The sequence below is a fragment of the Watersipora subatra genome, chromosome 7, assembly GCF_963576615.1.
Source record: "Watersipora subatra chromosome 7, tzWatSuba1.1, whole genome shotgun sequence".
NCBI lineage: Eukaryota > Metazoa > Bryozoa > Gymnolaemata > Cheilostomatida > Watersiporidae > Watersipora > Watersipora subatra.
Genome location: NC_088714.1, coordinates 64,119,145 through 64,142,589, shown reverse-complemented (window position 1 = coordinate 64,142,589; position 23,445 = coordinate 64,119,145). Strand labels below are relative to the sequence as shown.

Sequence of the window (23,445 nt, the reverse complement as noted above, 5' to 3'; positions counted from 1 at the left end):
TTTAATAAAGGCAATTGATCAATGTTTCAAATGCCTTTGCTTCTGAGCAAGCCTACTCTGACGAATCTGCTGGTACATGTATCCCACTATACATTGCACTGACAAAAAGAAAACCTTGTATGGCCTGAACTTGAAGCAAGAATAATGACTGGCTAATAATAACAAGAATGATAACAGACTGGCGGTTGCACCAAAAGACCTTGGCAGAGTTTTTTTTTCTTGCCTTATTTGGTTATCTAATTTATAGCAAACCACAGATAATAGGGAAGTGACACATTACACATTAAATAGTTGCTATAATAAATACTCATGTTTAACTAACATTAAATAATGTTTTCCTAGTTTATTTCCAACATCCACCATTTATGAGACAATTAAAATTGGACGGAAAACTAAATAAATTTCTTTTGCTCAGGTAATAAATATAGTCAATAATGAGAAAATAGTAAAAACAGATTATCTGGACATTGACCTGCAAGAATAGTTGACTCAGAGTGTCATTTAATTGGAATGCCAATGTGACAAAACATATACAAAGAGAATTTAAAGAATGCACGAACTGATAACAGAAGTCATCCTATAATGTATAAAAGCCCTGTGATTATCTTAATGGAAAGGCAACTTCCGAACATTATTATTGTTCCCACAAAGTTTCATGCATTCTCTATGTACATTCTGATAAGAATCGATTGTGCTGAGCATGAAGCCATAATAACTTGAGCACTTGAAATTTAGATTCGGGGTCTCAGTGCTTGCCGTCCCAACCCTGTTCATCAAATGGATCTACAGCTCTCTTTTTGTACATATCTTTGAATTGGGATCCTAACATGTCGAGATCTTTGCTGTCTCGGATAACTCCCTGCAAGATACGAAGGAATATTGAACAAAAATAGATGTTTAGAATGCCTGGAATTAAACATGCTTAGATTCTTTACGTGAGAAGACAATCCCGAAATGAATAAGGTAGATCATAAACACCCAGAAGACCAATTCTATATACACATAACATAAGGTCTGAAAAGTTGGTCACTCAGACACAACTGAGTAATGATCAAACTGGTCACTTGCTGAAATATTAAGCCTATAAATATTAACGTTGAAATGAAAACTCCATTTTATCAGACTTTCTTTATTTTTTAGAAAAATCACATAAAAAAGGCAGGTTTGACTCAGATGACACTCCATAGCCTTAGATAACCATTGATAATAACATTACAATATATCAATAAAAGAAAGGCAGAATTATTGTTGAATTTAAGGGCTGCTCCTTGCAGACAACGGTGCCAATCTAAATTTGTCTGCATTTTCCTGAAGAGGTCAAACTGATGTTATAGATGTTTATAGTTCCTTTTAGATTGCTCCAATAAAATTATATGAGAAAACAGTAAAGAGCTCTTTGGCGAAAGTAATTTAGCATTTGTTGAATCAGTAAACGGGTTGTCTCAGGAAATGGCACTCTACATACGATATGTAAAATTCTGAATATAGTTCAGACACATTACAAGATCAATGACAAAAGTGGATTCACTACAAATAGTATAAACTAACCAGACCGAGTCAAATATATAGCAACACAGAATAAAAGTGATTTTTGCCAATAGTGAGTAGCCTAAACATCATTTGCTACCATGCGCTGATACTATTGACTGATACTGAGACCTACAGCCTCTGCCTCCTACTATGAACTATATTTGTTACTTTAAACAGAATGATAGAGATTACGAGAGAAACATAATCTAAAACTACTATGGAGTCCATGATAACCTCTATTTATTGAAGAGTCCATAATAGCCTCTAACTATTGAAGAGTCCATAATAGCCTTTAACTATTGAAGAGTCCATAATAGCCTCTAACTATTGAAGAGTCCATAATAGCCTCTAACTATTGAAGAGTCCATAATAGCCTCTAACTATTGAAGAGTCCATAATAGCCTCTAACTATTGAAGAGTCCATAATAGCCTCTAACTATTGAAGAGTCCATAATAGCCTCTAACTATTGAAGAGTCCATAATAGCCTCTAACTATTGAAGAGTCCATAATAACCCCTAACTATTGAATAGCCTCTAACTATGGAGTAACCTCTAACTATTAAATAGCACCGAGAAAAACTAGTAAATGGATCACTTAACCCAGCTCTTCCCTATTCATTTTTATCACCCATACTCGCTATGACTACCAAGAGCAACCTCGCATCCCCTTGTTTTGAATGAAACCAAAAGACTCAAAACACTGAGAAACGGACAAACTCAGAATATATGACAGCAATATATTATTGGAAATAATTCTCCAATAATGGCTAATCCATACGAAATCTTACAAACAAAACCTTAAATGCCTCGAATGAAAAGGTTACCTTGGGTAGATAACCGAGAAGTTTCTGAGCGTGCTCGCGCAGCAGTTTCTGTCTTTCTTCCTCGATAAGCTCGCGTCTGAATGCCTCTAGCCTCTCTGCCTCTCTTCTTTCCTCGATCTCTCTCTCCCTCTCAGCAGCAAATTGAGCTCTGCGATCGGCCAGCAGCTGCTCGACAGCTCTCTTGTGCTCGAGTTGTTTCATACGACGCTTCTGAGCATTCATCTGCTCAATCCTGTCATCCTCGGCAAACTTGGCAAGCATCTGCAGAGAGATGTCAACAAGTGCATGACCAGCCATAGAAGAAGATTAATGTATTAAAAAAGATGTCTAGTATTGACATGGGTATATTAATAAGGAGTGGGTACAGTAATAAGAAGTGAATACAGAAATAATGAGTGGATACAGAAATAAAGAGTGGATACAAAAATAAAGAGTGGATACAGTAATAAGGAGTGGATACAGTAATAAGGAGTGGATACAGTAATAAGAAGTGGATACAGTAATAAGGAGTGGATACAGTAATAAGGAGTGGATACAGCGAATGCAAGTATATCAGATAAAAGGTAGACCAAGAACATAGACCGCACCATCTGTCTGAACTGCTCCTCTTCCTCTCGCTCAGCTGCAACTCTCTGTGCTTTGAGTTGCATCTGCTGGGCATAAACTGCCTGCTGTTCCAGTCTCTCCCTTATTCTCCTCTCTGTAACCAAATGAAACATTGTAAGAGGCTTTTTTAACATTACCTGAATGACAAGAAGTAATCATGGGCATGACAGATGGAGGGTGCATTAGGTTTGCAACAGTGCTAGCACCAACTTGCCTTTTGCAATATCTGAAGATATCAGCAAATATCACAGAGTCATAAGAACAAAAAACACAACCGATGCAAAAGGTTGAGCTGCTGCAGACAGGCTCTGTGTCCTAGGAATGCCAGAACATAATGAATAATTCCTTGGGAGTTGTGTTCTACCAAGCAGAACCATAAAAACATTTCTACATAAACTCCTCCCGCAAAATCCCAATGCCACCTACCAAATTCTGCCTTCTCCTTCTGTCGGGCTGCCTCTTCCTGTTCCTCTAGATGCAGCTCTTCCCTCACCCTCTCCATCTCTGTTCTCTCCTTCTCGGCCTTGTATATCTCCTCTCCTAGCGCCTCCTGAACACGCGCCAGCGCATCCTCTCTGCAAAAAACCAAGAGGCTTGGTATTTGTTTACAGTAAAGGGCACTTCAGCCAAGAGTTGATATAAGTGAACACAACTCCAACTATATTTATATTTACAGTAGCCCAAACCAATCCATGAAATTTATTTGAGTACGCTTAAAACTAGTCAGTTTAACATTTTAGGGAGTTTAAGATTCCGCGGTAAAAAGTAACAGATATGCCCAAGAGATTGTTCAGAGCGAATGCAAGTAAATCCAAGCTCTAAAGTTCTAAACAAACCAATATGATCTCAACAAACTGTCGTCATCAAATAAAACAATCATAATGTGAAAAAGAAACAAACATTTATATCAGGAGTAGGCAATATAATTCTGCAAACATCAGCCAACGTGCAAAAAGACAAAACTGTCTCATAACAAGGAATTACACTGTTTCACACTCACCTCGCTTGCTTCTCCTGTTTCTGAGCATCCTCTCTCTCCTTCTGTACATTAGCAAATGCAAGAATTTTGCGGTTTTCTTCCTCCATGGCCTCTCTTTCCTTCCTCTTCCACTCTTCTTGAGCAACCTTGAACTCCTCGATGTACTTCTTAGTCATCTGCTGTTTCTCCATAGCCAACTGCTGCTCTCTGTGTAAAACAATACAAACTACTATTGTACTTACATCCCCTTGTGACTGGCCTCAATAAAATAGGCTAATGATTTTATCTGAACCAGAAAAATGTAGTTAGTGGTACCTATCCATCCCTACTAAGGGTGCACAACTCCTTTAAATAGAATTTGTTCAAAGATGCATCTAAGTGCTATCTCAGCTTAAACCATAGATGTTTTAGGAGCAAAATTGATGCAAGCATAATGTGTGCAACAGATGAAACCAAGAGAGACAAATCCTATTTTCAGTTTTCATGTACAAATGTTAAATTGCTATCATTTGCATTTAAGAATGCAATTATAATTATTGCCGTAGTTTAATTGCAGGTTACAAAGTGAATTTCAGATGGAAAATTTATGCCAAGAAGACTTATACATTGTTATAATAACCAACATAGTAAACAAGCTCACATTGACTACGAGTCCTTGATTAACAATTCTGACACCTTAAAGCCACTTGAACCACCTGTTAATGAATGACATCTTTGAGTTGCAGAGCAAGGGCTTACCTCACATCCTCCTCATAAATCTTTCTCACAATCTCATCAATCATGAGCTTCTCCTTGAGGAACTCCTCGTACGCCTTCTGCTTGTTGAGCTCTTGTTCCTCGAGTTGTCTCTCAAGTTCCTGCTGGTACCTCACCTGCAGAAGTACAATAAGTTAGTTACGAGCACTCTAACCCACAGTAGTACTATCTGTTAGCTACAAGTACTCTAACCCACAGTAGTACTATCTGTTAGCTACAAGTACTCTAACCCACAGTAGTACTATCTGTTAGCTACAAGTACTCTAACCTACAGTAGTATCATCATCATTTACTAGCACTTTAAACTGCAGTATTCGTCACAGTCAGTTACTAACACTCCGATTGACTGTAGTACTACTAGTTAGTCACGTGAACTCTGTGACAGTACGAACAGTCAATCAGTAGTACCATCTCACTACAAAAAATTATTAGTAAGACAAATCCTTTAACATTAATTTTACAGTAGCGTAATATATAGGTAGATCATCTTTTAGAGAGCAGCCTTGGCCTATCATAGTACTATGATAGTACTACTAGTACCTATGTTAGTTCAACTTATCTATTTTTAAGTCTAGAACACTTGCTCTGCAAACAACAGGTTGGGTTCAATCCTATAAAAGGCCACTGGTGGTGACAAAAATGACATCCACTGCTCTCTGCAACTAGGAATGCCTCCAGTTGTCGAGGTTCTCTTGCCACAGGGCTCAGACATGTCCAGCCAAGATCACAGAGCCATAGTTAGTAGTAAGCTAAGCAGTCATCATACTCTTAGAAGGATTGCTCACGCACAGTGGCATGATGAGATGGTCCGCACTGACAACATAAAGTAACTACTAACGCATGGCAAGTTAATGAACAGTCGAACAGACAGACTTACCCTCTCATGATACTGTTCCTTCTCTTTGATAATGTCTGCCTCTTTGGCTCTCTCAGCCTCAGCTTTCATCATCTTAGCTATTTCAGCGTCTCGTGCCTGCGCAGTAAGAAAGTAGGATATCCTGGTTATACCGGAGCTAGCCTCTTGCATACAATACTGGCTCAAGTCAAAACACTTGCACCGTGTGAGCGATTAGTATGAACATATACATTTTTATAACGATAACTCATGTATATAATCTTAAGATGTAACAAATAATAAAAACTTTACGGAAGATGGTAGTACAAAAGAAAAAAAAACGATTAAATCATTAGTTTCAGCCATTTTTGTACATTCTTGCAGCAGCCAGTGAGAATGCAACTCATAAATGACTGATACAGCAGAAACACGATAGTGTGAGCCCTTGAGCGAGTTACCAAAGAATTTAATACATTTTCAGGCTACGCTATAGTCATATTACTGGTCTAGTTAATTTGTGACGTCGAAAGAGGAATCTACGATGGCAAAGTATTTCAGACAAACCAATCTTTACCATAACCCTAGTAAACAATAGCGCTGAAAAATCCACGAGTATTAATGCATTTGAATACTTGTGCAAAAAAACATTTCATATATATGCCAATATATATGGTCAAATCTCTACATTTAAAGCTAATTCATTCCCTCCGAAATTTCTTTCATATGTCAAAAACCTTCACACGTTGGACAAACGGCACTCCGTAAAAATACACTGCACTTATCACAGCTTTGTCTACAGCCCAACAAAACCTAATGGAGGATGCCTTAGGTAATTGCACATAACATTAAAGCCTTAGGTAATTGCACATAACATTAAAGCCTTAGGTAATTGCACATAACATTAAAGAAAATACATTATTATATAAAAGAATGTAAAAGCTAGAAGCAATAACCAAATTTATAAGTAAAACTGAATTAATAAAACAATCAATAATAGCAGATTGTTATTACTACTTCACCTCTAGTTAAATGGAGATGAATTGAGGTTTACACTGACAGTACACGAGACGTGATGCGTATGTTAACTTTAGTTTATTTACATTTTTATTATTAAATGTTTTATTTTTAATTATGAAAGCCAGCCTCTACAATTTGTCTCGCTTTCTTTTATCGCATGACGTTCACTTTCACTTTCCATAGATACATTACATAAATGGTCGGGAGATTTGCCCTCAGGCTTTTCTATAATTTATTGTTTTAATTCTAAAAATGTAGCCTTCTTTCCTTTTCCCCACCACTAGTACACGCGCGAGTCTTCTCAGAAACCATAACTTAAAACCAAAATACGACGGTATGAAACAGTGACTAGCATAACTTGAAAGCTGTCGAACCAAACTATGTGAAACGGAACTGAGTACATGTGTACTAATGTAGAAAACTGCAACATTTTGAGTAGCTTAGAATGTTATACATTGAAAATTACTTCGAGTGTAGAGTGAATATTTGCCACAATTTTATTATGCTGAAAGTTCAAATGTTAAAGTAATGATAAGTACAAATTTTATTGTACATATAAATGGCCAAAATTGAGGCATGTGTCACGGCTTTAGTCAACCTTCAGTAGGACTGTAGGAACCTACAATAGACGCTCCCATAATGTACACCTCCCATAATGTAAATTCCAGATAACATAAAGAATTTATGTGAAGTCTTTGCTTCTTACTACGTACAAAATTTCATATATATCTCTAACGTAAAGTGTCAAGTTGAGTAAGTTCTCAAATTCGATTTGCATGTAAATTTACCGCGCTGCATCTGCGAAAAAAAAGAACGACGTGCATATGGCGTTACAGCTATTATATACACAACTTTTGCGACATTTTAGTTCATTGTGATAGATCGTCAGATGTTTCGACAAAACATAGAGTAGTATCACTGCGTAATTGTTCATAAATACAAAGGCGATCGATTGGTGAAGGTGTTAGAGCGTTGATCTACAAATCTGCATGTGATGAGAGCATCGTGGAAAGTTCTCTTCTATCCTAACCTTGACCCATGGATACAGATAGATGACAAACCGGTAGTACCGGTTTTTATAGTAAAAATATTTTGTTGCTTTGCTTTCTTGTAGACATTTGAAATAATTTTCATTATATTTACTTTGCAGAGTAGACTTGACTGTTTAGAAAAATAAACAAATCATTGTAAATGAACGTCAAAGATGTGCACTCCTATCAACTTATTGTAAAAAGTTAACGCAATCATGGTCTATAAACCCTGTGAGATTGATCAGAAAAAGAGGAAAGGTTGTAAACACAAACCAATAATAATGCAGCTACGGTACAGCCCACAAATTAAACGAAATAAGTCAAATTTTTCCTTTTTGCATGGCCTAAGGGGTAGGTTTGGAAAGATCGTGGAGCGAATTAGGCAATTTACAAGTATTTTATTGTTTTTATAACGTAAAATCCCTACAATGTAAACATTTCTGGAACGGATTTTGTAGGAGTGCCTACTGTACCTTATCTAGAACAGGTCCAACATGAAGCACCACTAAATGCTTTTATATGTGCAAGTAAAAACGTCTGTACATTTATGAGTAGAAATTAGTGCCATACCATTTGATCATATTTGATAGCTTCCCTCTCCGCCATCTGCGCGTGTCTCTCCATATTTGTGTAACCGGCCTTGAGTTTAGCCTCTAGTTCCCTCAGCTCCAGACTTGTCTCTCTAATGTGCTGCCTCATCTTCTCGTCACGCGTCTCCTCGTGTTTCACTCGTGAGAGTTCAGCTGCCAGTCTCTCTTCCTGTTCAGCTTGCTGCTCCCGGATCTGCTTGTCTCGCTGCGCCTACAAAAACAAATTACTTCAACGCTATCAGAGAGGTACAGAGCTGTGGTCGCTACTAGAGGGACACAGAGCTATGGTGACAAGTGAACAAGGGAAGTCTGAATGAACTTAATTTTTGATAGAAGATGGATCAGTGTACTCAATCAGATTGAACAGTCATTACAGGAAGTTTACAGGAGTTCACAAAAACCCTACTATTTTTTCCACCAAAGAAAAGACCACCACCTTGAATCTACAAGTCATACTTGCAGTTAGGCATTTCAATGTCTGTGCGTACAACGGTTACAAGATGCAAGTTTCATACCATTCTACGACGTAGAAATGTATTAAAATAAAGCTGATGTGAATGTACATCTGATACAATTTAATAAAAAATACATATATAAATTTATATGTGGCTGCATATATAGCATACTGTTATATTGTACATTGTTATAAGTTGTCCTCGCTCAAGGATTGGGCTACGTTCCAAAGACCACGTCATTAAGCAATTCAGTGGCTAATTTAACCCTCAACTACGAGCCTCTTTTTATGCATATACCTTTTCATTTTCATACACATTCTTTTGATAAACATTTCGCTTCGTATCAGGCATTGTGTACCTACAGGTTATTCGCACTGTACTGTACTTCCTCACTTTTTCTCTCTACGCTCTATCAGCTTTTGTAACAATAAGTGGTAACTTTTACAAAGGACTTTACATTAGTTTTCAACTTATTCCTTTAGCTTTTGCACGAGCAGAACCATGTAAACCAATATTAGGTTACCGAAAAGTACATTGCGGTAGACGTTATGTATCTTAACTTATTTTTTTTGTTTACTTTTTTGGCATTTTCCTTTTCATTTAGCATTTGTATATTTCATAGGTCTTTTTATAATGCTTCAAGTGCAGTAGGTATTAGTCTAACACCCGGTGTTGTACGTGTATAAAACAATGTCATGACTAGTGCACATGTGTTATATCTATACATTCAGTAAAAACACATCTTTGACAAGTATCACAACATTTAACATGTCATCATTAAGTGACCCCATTGTTGTGTTAAGTGACCCCATCGGTGAAGACTTGCTGTGTAATATAATCATAGATATATAAACCTAGATTGGCCAATAGGGAAAAAGCCTGCCAGACTTGAATAGCATGACGTTACGTCATTGTATTGTACCTAATGCTTGACTGCACTGTTGTTTACAATGGAGCTAATGAGGAGAAGGTGACAAAATCACATTTATGTTCACATAAAAACTTTCTTGGATACATAATTTAGTGAACCAAAGCGGTTCTGTGATAATATCTGATAACAACCATAGATTAAAACTATAAAAGTTATGAAATGTTGCACACAAATCATGAGTCATCAGGGCTTTATTTGCCACCCCCTCTCCTATCCCCCTTCTTTCTTTTCCCCTTCCCTTTCTCCCAAGAAGAAGAGGGGAAGGGGAAAAGAGAGAAGGGGGAAAGGAGAGGGGGGTGGGCAAATAGCCCACCCACCCGAAAAGCCAGACCTGTCTAAGTAAAAGACTAATATCATGCTGAACTAAACATGACTAAATATGATGAGCCTGTGAAGCTTTGATCTGATCAGGGAAATGGAATCAGTGGCTTTCTTAGCTAGAGCTGAAATGAGAGCAAGGAATGCAGGGTCGGGCCAGACTCAGTGTCAGCAATGAGGGCCAAGATCGAGTTGGACCGGGTCAGCATGAGCGATGTTTTTATTCATTTAAGATTAAGAGATAGTTCTATTACAGCCTAATGTTGTGACATCAATAACCTAAGATAAAAGAACCCATTATTGCAAAAATCATTATATTTTGTGGCTTGGTTTATAGATGCAATTTAGAATTTATGGCTAAACATTGGTGGATCAATGCTATTCAATGGGTGATAGATTACTGGCATGATTTGGCTAATGTTTTTATTACAGATTTTATTTTCAACTGCTATTATAATCAACAAGAAGAGATTAGTTAAGAAATGCTTTGCAAATATAGAAATGGATAACCCAGCATAGTGGAAAGCAAAAATCCATCACTTCCCTAAAACCTCTGGTATTAGTGAAAGAAACTAAAAATAAAATAAATTTGCTGGATTGAAGGTTCTTAGACACGCTTTTAAGTTCCTCAGGATGCCTTTGTTGTAAATACCTCAATAGTATTGAGGTGGACCCTTCTTTGTAACTTAACTTGCTTCGCATATTGTACAAATAACTTGGCATTTCCCTTTCTTGACCAGCTTCTTCATGAACTCCCAGACCACCGACATGTTGATTATTTCTTGCCGAAAAACGTTGTGAAACCTATAGTCCAAAGACTATTGTCACAGACCTAAAAATATAGTCTGAACTCACCTTGTTTTATTTCGCCTGGTCCTTTCGCGCTAGGACTATACGCGGCTCTATTTCAATCGCACTTAAAAAGCGATATACAATCGCTCTCATTTAGCCATAAACCTATATGTGTCTTTGTATAAGAAGACCTGAGGGTCGGGTGGCTTGACCAGGGCACCTCTGACCCGGTGGGTCAAGACCAGACGAGCTAAACGTGCCAGCTCTATTCTTAGCTTCATACTGTGCCGTAATTGAAATATATCTCTTTGCTATCTCACGAGCTAGGCTACTAGCATGAAGATTACACTTAAACAATAGCATGATGTTGAACCTCAACAACTTCTCCATGGTGGCAATTAGTGCTAGCCTGGGAAAGTTTTCACCAACCCAGCACTACTAAGCAACACTCTCATTGCTTTCTCACTATGGTTGCAAACCTCAATCACCACAGGCGAAGACAAAGTCAAGTCACCACGATTCTTAACTTTGATTAGGGAATTCGTTGCTCGGTTGACATAGTTGGTAACATCCACGATGCTAGTGATACAATCCTTACACTTCAGCTTTAGTGACCGAGATACATAGCCAGTTGTAAAATAATCATTCTGTCTCATTTTTGACTTAAGACATACTTGCATACTCATCATATTTAGCCATGTTTAGTTCAGCATGATATTAGTTTATTTACCTAGCCAGGGTCTGGCTCTTCGGTGAGTGGGCTATTTGCCCCCTCCTCTCCTTTCCCTCTTCTCTTTTTTCCCCTTCCCATTTCTTCTTGGGAGAAGAGGGAAGGCGAAAAGAGAGAAGGGGGATAGGAGAGGGGGTAGCAAATAAAGCCCTAATGGCTCATGATTTGTGTGCAACATTTCATAACTTTTATAGTTTTAATCTATGGGGGTTATCAGATATTATTACAGAATCGCTTTGGTTCACTGGATTATGTATCCAAGGTTTTTATGTGAAAATAAATGTGATTTTGTCACCTTTTCCTCATTAGCTACATTGTTAACAACAGTGCAGTCAAGCATGAGGTATAATACAATGATGTTACGTCATGCTTTTTAAGTCTGACAAGGCAACCGATGGGAATAGCTATTATTGGCCAATCTAGGTTTATATATCATATGAATATAATTCATATGATATATTCCTATAAATCAGTAAACTAATAACATCCGATATCTGTTCTAGCTCAAGCAAAGAGTAATGAGGAATATTATTTAATTACAGCATTAGTTTTAACGTATTTGTTTTAAATCAGTATAAACCAAAAAACAGTTTTAAGCAAATTCCTCTCTAAATATGATGGAAATTAAACTCGTTGGCTAGACACAAACCAAGCCATAATGTTAGTTAACTGTTAAATGCTTTTTGTAAATATTTATTAAATAACAAGTTCTGGATATAGAAAGTGAATTACAGTGATGAACAGGATTTCAGAAAATACATCCTTTTTTAATTCCACTTTGTCCTGATTACTATAATTTAATCAGAGCTCATGTTCTCATAGTTGCATATATACTAACCCTGAGTATAGAGTCTTCCATCTCCTTCTCACGTTGCTCCATCATCATTCGTTTGGCTAGCCGCTTCTCCTCCAGCCTATCATCGTCTTCAAGAACTCTTGATACCAGTGCTTCTCGCTCCAACTTTTTGACAGAGGCTAGCCGGTCTTCTTCTAACTCCCTATTCCTCATCTGCATCGCTTGCTGTGTCTGTGCTGCTGTCCTCCGTAACATCGCCTGCAGTCAAATTAAACAGTCATGTAAATTAAAATCACATGAAAAAGGTTGAAGAGTTAGAACAGAAGAGTTAGAACAGATTACAATTTGTAAACACATTTAGAATAACTTATGAAGAGAACTGCACTTTAACATGTGCAGTCACTGTTTTTCTGTAAGCTTTGACATGCAATTACAAAGTGGCACTCATAGACGGAGTAGAATACACTTTCACAACTTCGGGCCGAGCTTCTTTGATTGCACGAAAATAAACCTGTAGCTTTTGCGATCCTCTTATAAAGTGGCTTTGTGAGAGAGAGAGAGAGCATTTATTAAAACATAGACCCAAGGAAATATGATACATTAAAAGTAAAAAAACTGTCAAGCCAATTGAGTATGGTGAATGTTATATTTGAACAAAAATAATAAAGACTGTTACATGAACACTTTTACTAGTCTACTCGTAACTCGTTCCTTACTAACCTAACTTTTTGCCTACAGAGACAACAACAACAACAAAAATTTGTTGGTTAGCTAGATAAAATCAAAAAGCTACAAAAGATAAAAGCTTGGGAGCCCAAAAGACACTACTCGAACAATTTAACGTAGTAGATAAATAAATCAAGAGCTACAAAAATTCAAACTAAACCATTCTCTATTCTTTTTCACTCTTCTTCTTTCGGACACATTAGAGCAGGAACAAGTGATGCGCCTCATAAATTAAAGTCATTAGCCAGCATTTATCAGTAGTGTCTTACTATGTCACGACTATATGTTATATTCGTGACAATGTTGAAAATAATGGTAAAAATTAGTAAATTTATTTAAATATAAATGCGGGCGAATTGTAACTTACCATATTTGCTAATACTTCGATCTTATGACACTTCAATAAATTATTGACAATAGTTGTAGCCGTTTGAGATTCTAATTGTTGACAACGAATTGTAGTAAACTGGAAAAACGTGCCAATTCAGTATCGGCGGCCAAACTATTTTATTCTTCACTACTATATCCAATAAAATGTGGTTTTCGTTCGGATTGTGTTGCTTGCCAGTTGTTAGGGACCATAAAGGGGTAGCAACTAATAATGATTCAATTAGTTAGCTACTATATAGTAATATTACATTGCATTTCGTGATTAATATAGTTATTTTAAAATGAACATTTATTTATTTGTAATTAGTAAATGTTAAAATTACATGGTTAATAAATATTAAAAAATACTGCTTTTTCAATAACAATTTATTTGGCACAAATCGACCAATAATAGGCCGCCTAAAGATTTGTCTAACGTTCTCTTTCATTGAGCAATTTTTCGAACGGAAACGGAAACAAAGACATATTGGCATCATTGGTAACCCTTAGCCATTCGTCGCCTTACCAAACACATTTGCCTGACCCCTTTTGTGTACCTTTTGAAAAGGTTGTGTACTTGATAAAGCTACATTCAGCTGTTGTCATTAATACAACATACTACTCTGTTGTAGCTAAAAAATACTAGTTTGTGGTAAGCATTGAGTTTTGGTGAGAACTGACGAATTTTCGCCGATGCTTTGTAAATATTTCATTTTCACAATGTGGTATGCTGAATTCTTATCTTGTAAATTTTAAGTATATTTTTTTAGTTAATTCGAAATTAATTTGCTTTAGTTATCACTGGTTATTGATTTCGGGTTGCTGTGTTGTATGAAGATAGGTACTCACACGTGTTGTAGTAAGGAAGGATTGTCTGTTCTCTTTTATTCGCTTTTATGCTACGTAATACCTTGGCTTTATCCATTTATGGTAACTGCTGTGGCTACCTGCACCTGCTGTGATTTTAGACGTAGATGTAGCCTGAGCTCTACAAATCCCATCATACAACATCCAATGCCCAAACATTCTAGTCCAATTCTAATGATTTTATTGACATCTAGACACTGACTGAACATCAGCACTGAGCCCTTGCTACTGTCCTCACTATCATTTCAGCTCCTAGAAAATGAATTTCTACTACTTCCACAGTTATTGTACCTCTTTCTCCTTAGACTTATTTGTAACTCTTTTCCCATACTGACTGTTTCTCTCATAACTAGGGCTCCATCTACTCCTATGTCTATCCATACTGTAATCTTGGGATCTACTCTACTTATACCTTACATCACAAGTGCTGTTTTCTGCTCCTATACATCTTCCTACTGCTATCTTGATGGACTGCCATACCTCTCATAACCGCTGCTACGACTACCTCCTTGCCTACTGCTGCTGCTATCTCAGCTTGTCATAACTCATTTCTCTAACACTGTCCCTACAATCTCTGGATAAATGACTTTGCTGCCAGCAAGAAAAAAGATTTAATGGTGAGACAACTCTTCATTTTTTGACCACCATGCTTGCATTTGTAGCAAACTCTATCTCTACTACGTTTTCTACTAGCTACTTCATATCTAGAGACATACATTTCCATGCTATTGTCTCTACACCTTCTACTGTCCGTGTCTTTACTATAGTCTCGACTCGATGCCTCATACCTACTAACATCAAGCTCACCACTGCTATCTCCAAAATACTTTCCACTGGCTCTAGGACTATCTCTAGAAAAATACGTTCGAAATCTCTCGAATCATACCTTCTATCACTATTTCTAGGGTACTGCGCATGACTGCCTTCCTTTCATATATTCACTACCTCTTTATTCTCACTTCTCAAGTCACCTCCACTACTCTCTGCTCTCAAGATCCTGTCGGAATTATTTGCTATCTCACTAGCCCTCAATACTTCATCCAACATATTCCATGTCGAATCAGCATTCTTCATCAAGCCTTCTCACTTCTCCATCTGTAAAACCATTAACTTACACGATTAGAGAAAATCTTACTCTATAAGTATTACTAGCTGTACTACCCGGCGTCGCCCAGGTAATAAGAAAGTCTTTGGTCAGAAAATTGATTTGTATTTAACATATAACAACATTTGTCATTCTAACTCTTAAACTTCATATCATGAGGAAAATGTTTTGTGCAGGTCGAATAAATTAAATAAAATGACTACAAAAATGTTTAGATGTAAATGAGAAATAATTAGCAAGTAATAGCTAAATTAAGTCGGTTTTGCTACGATTACAATAAAAGATAATTCGGTAATGATACAATTAATACGAACTGAGAAAACAAAATAAAAGTCCTGAATATGTAGAATTAATAATAACAATTCTTGCATAGAAGTATGTGTGCATAAAAAAGGTTACTGTTCCACCAGAAGTTATCCATCAAAACTTTAAATAAGATGATACGGAGACATTATAATTGTCTCCATGTGAAAAATTGGCTTTGACCCCAGATATAGTAATCGAACCTACGAAAAATATTTCTTAACAGGGGCATTGTAACGGGTTGCCGCATTGGTAAAATAATCAGTGTGTGATATAGCCGGAATGACAGATCCACGGACAGACATACTTTGAGAAATATATATATAGATTAGCAACCTCTTCATATCTTACACAAACTTTCAATTCCTTGCAAAAACTATTTATCACTTTTACCAACTGCCTGTCTAACTGTCAGGAACTTGTCCCTACATGAACATTCTAGCCTGTCTACCATAATATCCTCACAAAATCTCCACATCCTCTTCATAAGTAGAATTTTCACTATCTGCATCAAACCTTACACCTGTCAACACTTCTCTACCACTATGTCCGATAGCGGTCAGGAACGGCACTACCTTAACTCTGCCTCTCATAATTGGTCGTCTATTACCACCTTCATAACTTCTGTAAACTGCACTATACACAAATTCATCTCTACGAATCTCTTCCATGAGCCATCACTTAGTTAACCAAAACCAGCTTTGTATAACTGAACTCCATCACTTGTACCGTCACAAAAAATCTATTATACACCTTCCTTCCTCCTTAAATTCTCACCTTTTTTCTACTCACTTTTATACGACATAATCGTAACTGCCGTGGCTTCTCCGACTGCCATGACCTCAGACGTAAATGTAGCCTGAGTCCCACAAATTTCATCATACAACAGCTCAGCCCCAAACATTCTAGTCTAATTCAAGTGATTTTATTGACATCTGGACACTGCTTGTAAATTTCCATACTAACGACATTAACACCTGATTATTTTGTAGTGTTAAAACAATTGTTGATTGCATTGTTTTATTACTATCATGCACCAGTATACTGCTTTGTACATGGGTCTAGAGCTGACAAATGGAAGTGGTTTTGAATATATTCGAAAAAGTAGGGGTTCTTTTGGTTTTGTTTTAAGTGTGATAAAAGTACATTTTTACTAAAATAGGTAAAATCGTGACTTTTTATTCCAAGAGATGGCGAAATACATCACTTATTCACTAAGTGAAGTAATCTAGGCTTAGTATCTAATCCAAGTAGTCAGAAAGTGTAAGCTTACCTAAAATCGTAGCCAAATGCACCTGCGAGTTCAACAAACAGGCCAGGCATCTAAACAATATAGAAAGCAAATACTTGTAGGTGCCATTTATAGAATACCTTGGTTTATTCTTGAAACTACAATAGAAGGCACAAAATCTACCTGTGTCACAAGTTCGTTGAAATAAGCAATTATTCTTCAGATTCAATAGTGTTGAAACGATATATATGCATGCATATAGCAGATTAGAGACAATTCTGTGACTTTTGTAGGTGGGTAACTCGTTTCACTAGCAGTTCTATTACCTTCCTTCACTGTTTCCACCTGCCAGATGTCGACAGAAAGCTTGTAGCATTGACAGCATAGTGGCTGCAGGTCTACCATGGAGCTGGCCTTTTTACCATTTTTACTTAGCCTGGTTTCTACCCTCTCTACACAAACTCTCTCAGGGGGTGAGTAAAATGATGCATTTTTAGCTCATTATCTATTACTAAGAATCTTTGCTTTGCTGAACTTTTCAGAGTCTAACAAACAAGAAGTGTTTTTGAGAAGTACTGGCTTGGCTAGTCATTGTGTTTTTAGTTTCCATAGCATAATAATTTAATAATGAAAACAGAGATAAGCAGTTCTTATTTAAATACACAAATGTAACTAGATTAGCTCTAGAAAAGCCAGACTTTTACACAAGTAGCATCTTTTTGTTTGAGTTTAAATTTGTTAAAAAACCTGGAAAGATAATAAAAATCACAATGCGTAGGGCAAGGGTCAAGAAATAGAAATCTATGAATTGATTTTTGTTTAGATTAGACTTGTGCGGCGTCAGATCCAAGTCAAGTAGAATGGTTTTGCTACTGCTTAGCCACAGATATGCTGCAAAGTTCAATGTGATTTGTTACCTGCCCCCGAGTATCTACCGATTGACTCAGCCAATACTGTTCAGCTCCCGAATATGTACCGATTGACTCAGCCAATACTGTTCAGCTCCCGAATATTTACTGATTGACTCAGCCAATACTGTTCAACTCCCAAATATCTACCGATTGACTCAGCCAATAATCTTCATTACTAATATGAATTTTCACTTGAATAATTTTAAGCTCATTCTATGTGCATTTTGAACTGTTTATAGAGCATAAAATAAAACAGGCCAATCACAGCCAAGTGAGGCTTGTGATTGGTCAAGTTTGGTAAACACTAAACGCTTATGTGAAACATCAAAAATTGGTCATGCCAACCTTGAAAATAACCGCATGACTTCTCTTTTTGCAGGTGTGAATTCAACTAGCAACGTGACATCTACCTTGCCTCCGAGCAATACAACTACTGCATCATCTACTGCCTCTAGCGCGTCATCACCAGGTGTTGTCAACACTCTTCCAGTTGTGTCTCCGCTCTCTAGTGCCAACCTCGAAGCCAACCCGATTCCTCTGTATACCGACCTGGCCGTTTGCACATGTGACCTCACACCATCCATTTGTGACATCAATTGCTGTTGTGATGATGAATGCTCGGCAATGAACCGCCTAGTTTTTTCTGCTTGTGACGATGAAGCGGATGCTGTTGCTGTTTTCTCCAACCTCTGCAGCTATGAAACTAAAGTGTTTAATGATTTTTCCGTTACTACGACGACCGTTCGGAATCCATTTGCTTTTTGCATTTGGAGAGAACTAAATGCTTCAAGACATTATTATAACCCAATAGAGCTTCTTAAAACGAATGAATCATTTCACAGTTTCGAAAGCGCCTACACAGGCTATCGATACAGCTATCAGTACGAGTTACCCAGCCCTCGTACCACTCTTGCCAACTACAAGAGTGGAGACACTATCATTACATTGACGCAGTTAAGCGTCGGTATCTTTTATGTCCCAACCAAACTTGGAGTTACGAACTCTTGCATTGACCGAAATCCAGCAAAGTTTTTGCACGATTATTCGAGCTCCTGTTTGCGGAATCTCATAAAGCCACTGAGGATTGAGTGTGAGGTTGATATTAGTCTCCACGCGCACACACTGGCTGCCCAACTGAGTGACATGGTTAGTTGGCCTGCTAGTCACACAGCTCTTACTGATGGGTTCAAAATTTGATTTCTCCCTAAGCAATGTCTTTTACTTGAAACTGTATCAGCTTACAATTGTGGCAACTGAACCTTCAAGTTTTATTTGATCTGTAGTGTTGCTAATTTTTCTGCATGTAAAAATTTGACAGAAGCTGCAATTGATATCTTAATTGAAAATAAACAGTTAAAAATTCCTGTTTTAATGTGGGGATTTTGAGAAATGGCTTTGGTGAAGCGAGCCACAAACTTTTCCCCTATTTGCTACTTCAACTTTTAAAAAATAATTATTATTTTTGATAATTATTTGGCTTCAACAAAGCAAGTAAGTTCCTTTCGTCTTTGCAGCAAGTTTGTACTATCATTTTTTAGGCAGTTGATGTGAGTGATATAAAATGTTTTCTCTGTTTTTATTCAGGAAGTCAAGAAGAGACCCGACGCTGGGGCATCAGCAGCTGACCGCTTACCGATAAACATCACTGGGGACACACAGCCTCCGTTCTACAATACAGATCAGCAGCGGTGCACTGGAGTTGTGACAGAGGTGTGCATCCTTCTAACAGCTTTTCTTTTATAAATCATTGGATGCCGACAGTATAGCTTTGGGTTTGGTTGTGAGCTTTGTTTATTTTAATGAGAACTGTACATCTATCCTAAAGCACCAATTACCGCTAATTGTTTTAGATGTGTATGACTTTTATTTACACAGGTCAAGGTCATTCAAAGCAAATTAGACCATGAGACGTCAAATAAAGAATAATAAAATAAAATTGTATGTATTGAAAACAAGCTCTTTTTGCATAACGCTGTTCTATAATATGAATTAGCAAGGTGTTGGTGCTTGGTATAAGGTTTACTGGATTTTCTGGTGACGCAGGAATGTCAGACAAAATTTAATAACATACAAGGATTATTCTCTTCTGTCTATTACTTTGCTGACTTCTGCTTACAGGTAGCCTTCACAGTACAACATGAAGCGGGAGTTTTGGTCAGCGTGAGCGCGCACATAACAATCAGCGACTTGAGCGGAGATCTCACTGCTGTCGAACAAAAGTACTCGATTACTTATCTCGCAGCCGGTTCAACGCCGTCGACTTTTCAAAGGAGTGGGAACCCAGGTTATATCATTGGAAAGCCATTGCTGGCAGGAAGACGAGTGAATGACTATATAGATTTGAATGGGGATCGAACTCAATACCTCACAATGATCACAGCGAGTGCAGATGGTGACTGCAACTCGGACCGTTTGCGCAGAACGCCTGTTCTTTTTGGACAGAATTTTCGAAGTGGATGCACATGGAAGCTTTCAGATACAGATGTATCTTCTTGCAGGGACCTCCAGTCTGACATCCTTGAAGCCCTCTTGGGACCAAGCGGGTCCCTTGCTAGTGATAATGCCATCTACATCGCGTCATTTGGTAACTCCAGTGTTCTAAAAGCTGGCGACTGGGTTCCAGTTTTTGTAGTCAATCGCATGTCCGACAAAGTGTGTGTCGGCATTTCGGCTCACTTGGAAATCTACTACTCTAATGTTGGCTCCCTCAGCAATCCACAGGCTATGGTAGTTGGAGCCGAGCTTTTCTTAGAATACAGGGACTTGAACTACGTCTGTCTCGGTCCATTCTGTCGGTATCAGAATATACAACAGACGCAGAATTTAGAGATGGTAACCTCGGTAGCGTTTGTGGATGTCAGTCAGTCAGCCAAAGCAGCCATCGCGGCTAAGCCAGTCACATCGTCTAAGCTGCCACCAAATTTTTTCCATCCTTACTATGTTAGCGATTCCACATCTTTTCATATTCCATTTTACCAACTGACTATTATCGTTATCAGCGTATGTGCTAGCTATCTTTAGAAAAACAAGACTAGAACCACTCAACAGCCAGAAAGAGATTACTATTGTAACTCATCAACCTTAAAATAGGCTAATATCTGTACACTAGTTGTAAGTTAGTTAAAAAGGATTGGATTTGTGTAGTTTTACATTGTCTTTTTTGAGAATTATCAGTGATAAAACTTGTTTAAATTTGTATTTGTTTGATACAATACTAACTGCTGCACCAAGCAGTTTATCACATGTCTGCTCACTTTAGCCATACTCTGACTGATGCTACATATAGCCTTGAGAAACAGGAACACTCAATAGAGAAATCTGATATAACTTTGGCTGTAATGTACTTACATTATCATCACTGTACTGTTGCCATCACAGTACTGTACAAGATACATGTATACGGGGTGAGTTTTGAGTACGTATTTTGTTTTAGTAGGATTTGTCTCCCTTTTTTTGCGAAGGGTATATATATTTGAGCAATCTTTATTGTGGTAATCAATAGTCATATTTTACAATGTTTTCCACAATGTACCACAGCAAGTAAACTAACTAAAAAGCAGTGTACGAACAAAAAAATAAAGAATGTAAAGAAACTATAGTCTAACTAAAAAACTAGTAAATAGTCTAATTAATATAATAATGTTGGAAGTGAATGCATAAAATATGTAAAACGCTAGCTTGAGAATTGATATGAGTGTTTAAACAAAAAGTGAACATGTAATAGCTCTGTGAAAATAGTATGCATATCTATGACAACAAATTTCTAGATAAAACGAGGTGTAATATAAAAATGTTAAAATACATGTAGGTAAGGCTATATGGTGAATGGTATTATTGGTCAGAGGATAGTAGGTGTAGTTTGAGTTTTGTTTTAAAAGATTGCAGAGGAAGAGTTCTTAAATGAATGCAGAGGTTATTAAATGAATTTAGCAGGTTACTGTTGATATTATTGTTGTGGTTTATAGCACTACGTAATTCAAATCTGGTCCTGGTTTTGTAACCATGGTTTACGGTTTGAAAACTATAGCTGAGATATTTAGGGCAGTTACCGTGGAGTATTGAATGAGAAGTGAGGCAGGTAAAGTAATGTGATAGCTTAGGTAAGGGAAAAACACCAGGAGTGCTTGTTATTAAGTTGGTAGGTGGTGAGTGATGGCTTTTACGGGGTATGTTTAGGTCTTTGCATATAAGTCGTAAAGCTTTTTTGTGAAGTAAATAGTGTGTTGGCATATTTTACAGGTGTTGTAGGGCCGAACACATGTAGGCCATATATAAGATAAGAATGGATAGAGTTCTAGTAATATAGTCAGGCAGTACCAAAGTTTATAAGATGACGAATGTTATAAAATAAACGTAGGTTAGATGATATTTTTGAAATGAATGAGATGTGGTCTAGCCATGATAAAGAGTCGTTGATGATAAAGCCAAGTAGTTGAGAAGTAGATTGTCTTGTTGGGGTACTGTCGAATATAGAAATTGTCAGAGGGAAATTCAATGATGGATTTACTAAGATATAGTGAGATTTCGAAATGTTAAGAGGCATCTGATTTGTCACACACCATTGTTGGATAAGTCTTAGGTCTGAATTTATTTTAGATTGGAGGCATGAAGGGTCAGTTTCGGATATAGAGAATGAGGTATCGTCAGCATAAGCATGAGGTGTGCTGTGGAGTGGTAATTTAAGTAAATCAGTTATAAGAAATTGAAACAGTGTGGGTGCAAGAATTGAACCTTGTGGAACACCAGTAGCTATAGGAAGAGCATCTGAGCAGATATTTTTTATTTTCACGCATTGGTGTCGTCCATTCAGATATGACCTGATGGTGTCAAGAAATTTACCAGTTATTCCTATGTTTGCAAGTTTTGAAATGAGGATATTATGATTAACCATGTCAAAAGCTTTTTGAAAGTCAAGAAAAATAATGACTAAAGTATTTTTGTTTTTGACCATGTTTGACCAAGTGGAGTAAAGATGATGAATGGTAGTGATACAGGAGTGGTTTTTTCTAAATCCTGACTGTAAGCTGCTTATAGTTTTGTTGCTATCTAAGTGTATTTGAAGCGCAGTAAGTATATGTCTTTCGTAAATTTTAGAAAGTATAGGAAGTACAGATATGGGTCTATAATTAGATAAATTATTTTTATCACCACCCTTGTATAGTGGGGTAACTATCGCAGTTTTCCATAGCTCAGGGAAAGTTGCTTCCTTAATTAATAGCTCTATTAATGATATCTGTGAGCGGGATGATTATGAATGGCAGTGATATGCGAAGAATTCGAATTGAGATGTTGTCAATACCTGTAGCTTTGTCTGAACGAATGTGATGCAGTATGTTTACTACATCGGTTGTATGTATAGGCGGAATAGTATCTGAAGCATTTGAATAGCTATGCAAATTAGGAGACCAACTGCGTTCGTTTTCGATATTTAAATTTCTAGAAATATTGACAAAATGTTTGTTAAATGCATTACCCAACGAGCGTTCAGGGGTATCAATTTCTGATGACATATCTGGATTAGTGTTGTTTTTGTTAGTGTTGCGCATAACTTGCCACAGCTTCCTGGTTTGTTTATCGTTTGACTCTGAAATTAAGTTGGAAATATAAAGTTTCTTCTTTTTACATATTAGATTTGTTGTGTAATTTCTCGGTGTTTTATATTCGTTCCATAACTGCTGACTTTTAAGTTTATCTCTCTTTTCCATATTTTTCAGAATTTCACTGTCCAACCAGAGAGGAAGAG

General features: G+C 37.1%; 2 protein-coding genes across 3 annotated transcripts; one reads left to right on the top strand and one right to left on the bottom strand.

Moving 5' to 3' along the window:
• Positions 1-328: 328 nt before the first annotated feature.
• LOC137399300 (meiosis-specific nuclear structural protein 1-like) lies at positions 329-13,424 on the bottom strand. The gene is made up of 10 exons (XM_068085349.1): positions 13,284-13,424; positions 12,233-12,448; positions 8,149-8,379; positions 5,573-5,668; positions 4,678-4,811; positions 3,961-4,146; positions 3,387-3,535; positions 2,942-3,054; positions 2,355-2,615; positions 329-859 (listed from the first exon to the last, which is right to left on the bottom strand). Exons 1-10 carry the CDS (start codon positions 13,284-13,286, stop codon positions 746-748), a joined length of 1,503 nt encoding a protein of 500 aa, XP_067941450.1. The 5' UTR covers positions 13,287-13,424; the 3' UTR covers positions 329-745.
• A 393-nt stretch (positions 13,425-13,817) lies between these two features.
• On the top strand, positions 13,818-20,983 carry LOC137399659 (tectonic-1-like). 2 transcript variants are annotated; one of them, XM_068085842.1, is made up of 5 exons: positions 13,818-13,853; positions 17,085-17,264; positions 18,082-18,848; positions 19,287-19,412; positions 19,821-20,983. In XM_068085842.1, exons 2-5 carry the CDS (start codon positions 17,195-17,197, stop codon positions 20,721-20,723), a joined length of 1,866 nt encoding a protein of 621 aa, XP_067941943.1. In that variant the 5' UTR covers positions 13,818-13,853; positions 17,085-17,194; the 3' UTR covers positions 20,724-20,983. The 2 variants fall into 2 exon arrangements, with proteins under 2 accessions (XP_067941943.1, XP_067941944.1); XM_068085843.1 differs by lacking the exon at positions 13,818-13,853 and adding an exon at positions 13,920-13,937.
• The last annotated feature ends 2,462 nt before the right edge of the window (positions 20,984-23,445 follow it).

Excerpts from the sequence above, each read along its gene's own strand:
- LOC137399300 (XM_068085349.1), bottom strand. Across the intron at positions 5,669-8,148 it reads CTATCAAATATGATCAAATG|GCACGAGACGCTGAAATAGC; the intron begins GTATGGCACTAA and ends CTTACTGCGCAG. Across the intron at positions 3,536-3,960 it reads AAACAGGAGAAGCAAGCGAG|AGAGGATGCGCTGGCGCGTG; the intron begins GTGAGTGTGAAA and ends GGTTTTTTGCAG.
- LOC137399659 (XM_068085842.1), top strand. The coding sequence starts at position 17,195 with ATGGAGCTGGCCTTTTTACCATTTTTACTTAGCCTGGTTTCTACCCTC. Across the intron at positions 17,265-18,081 it reads TACACAAACTCTCTCAGGGG|GTGTGAATTCAACTAGCAAC; the intron begins GTGAGTAAAATG and ends CTCTTTTTGCAG. Across the intron at positions 18,849-19,286 it reads CTGCCCAACTGAGTGACATG|GAAGTCAAGAAGAGACCCGA; the intron begins GTTAGTTGGCCT and ends GTTTTTATTCAG.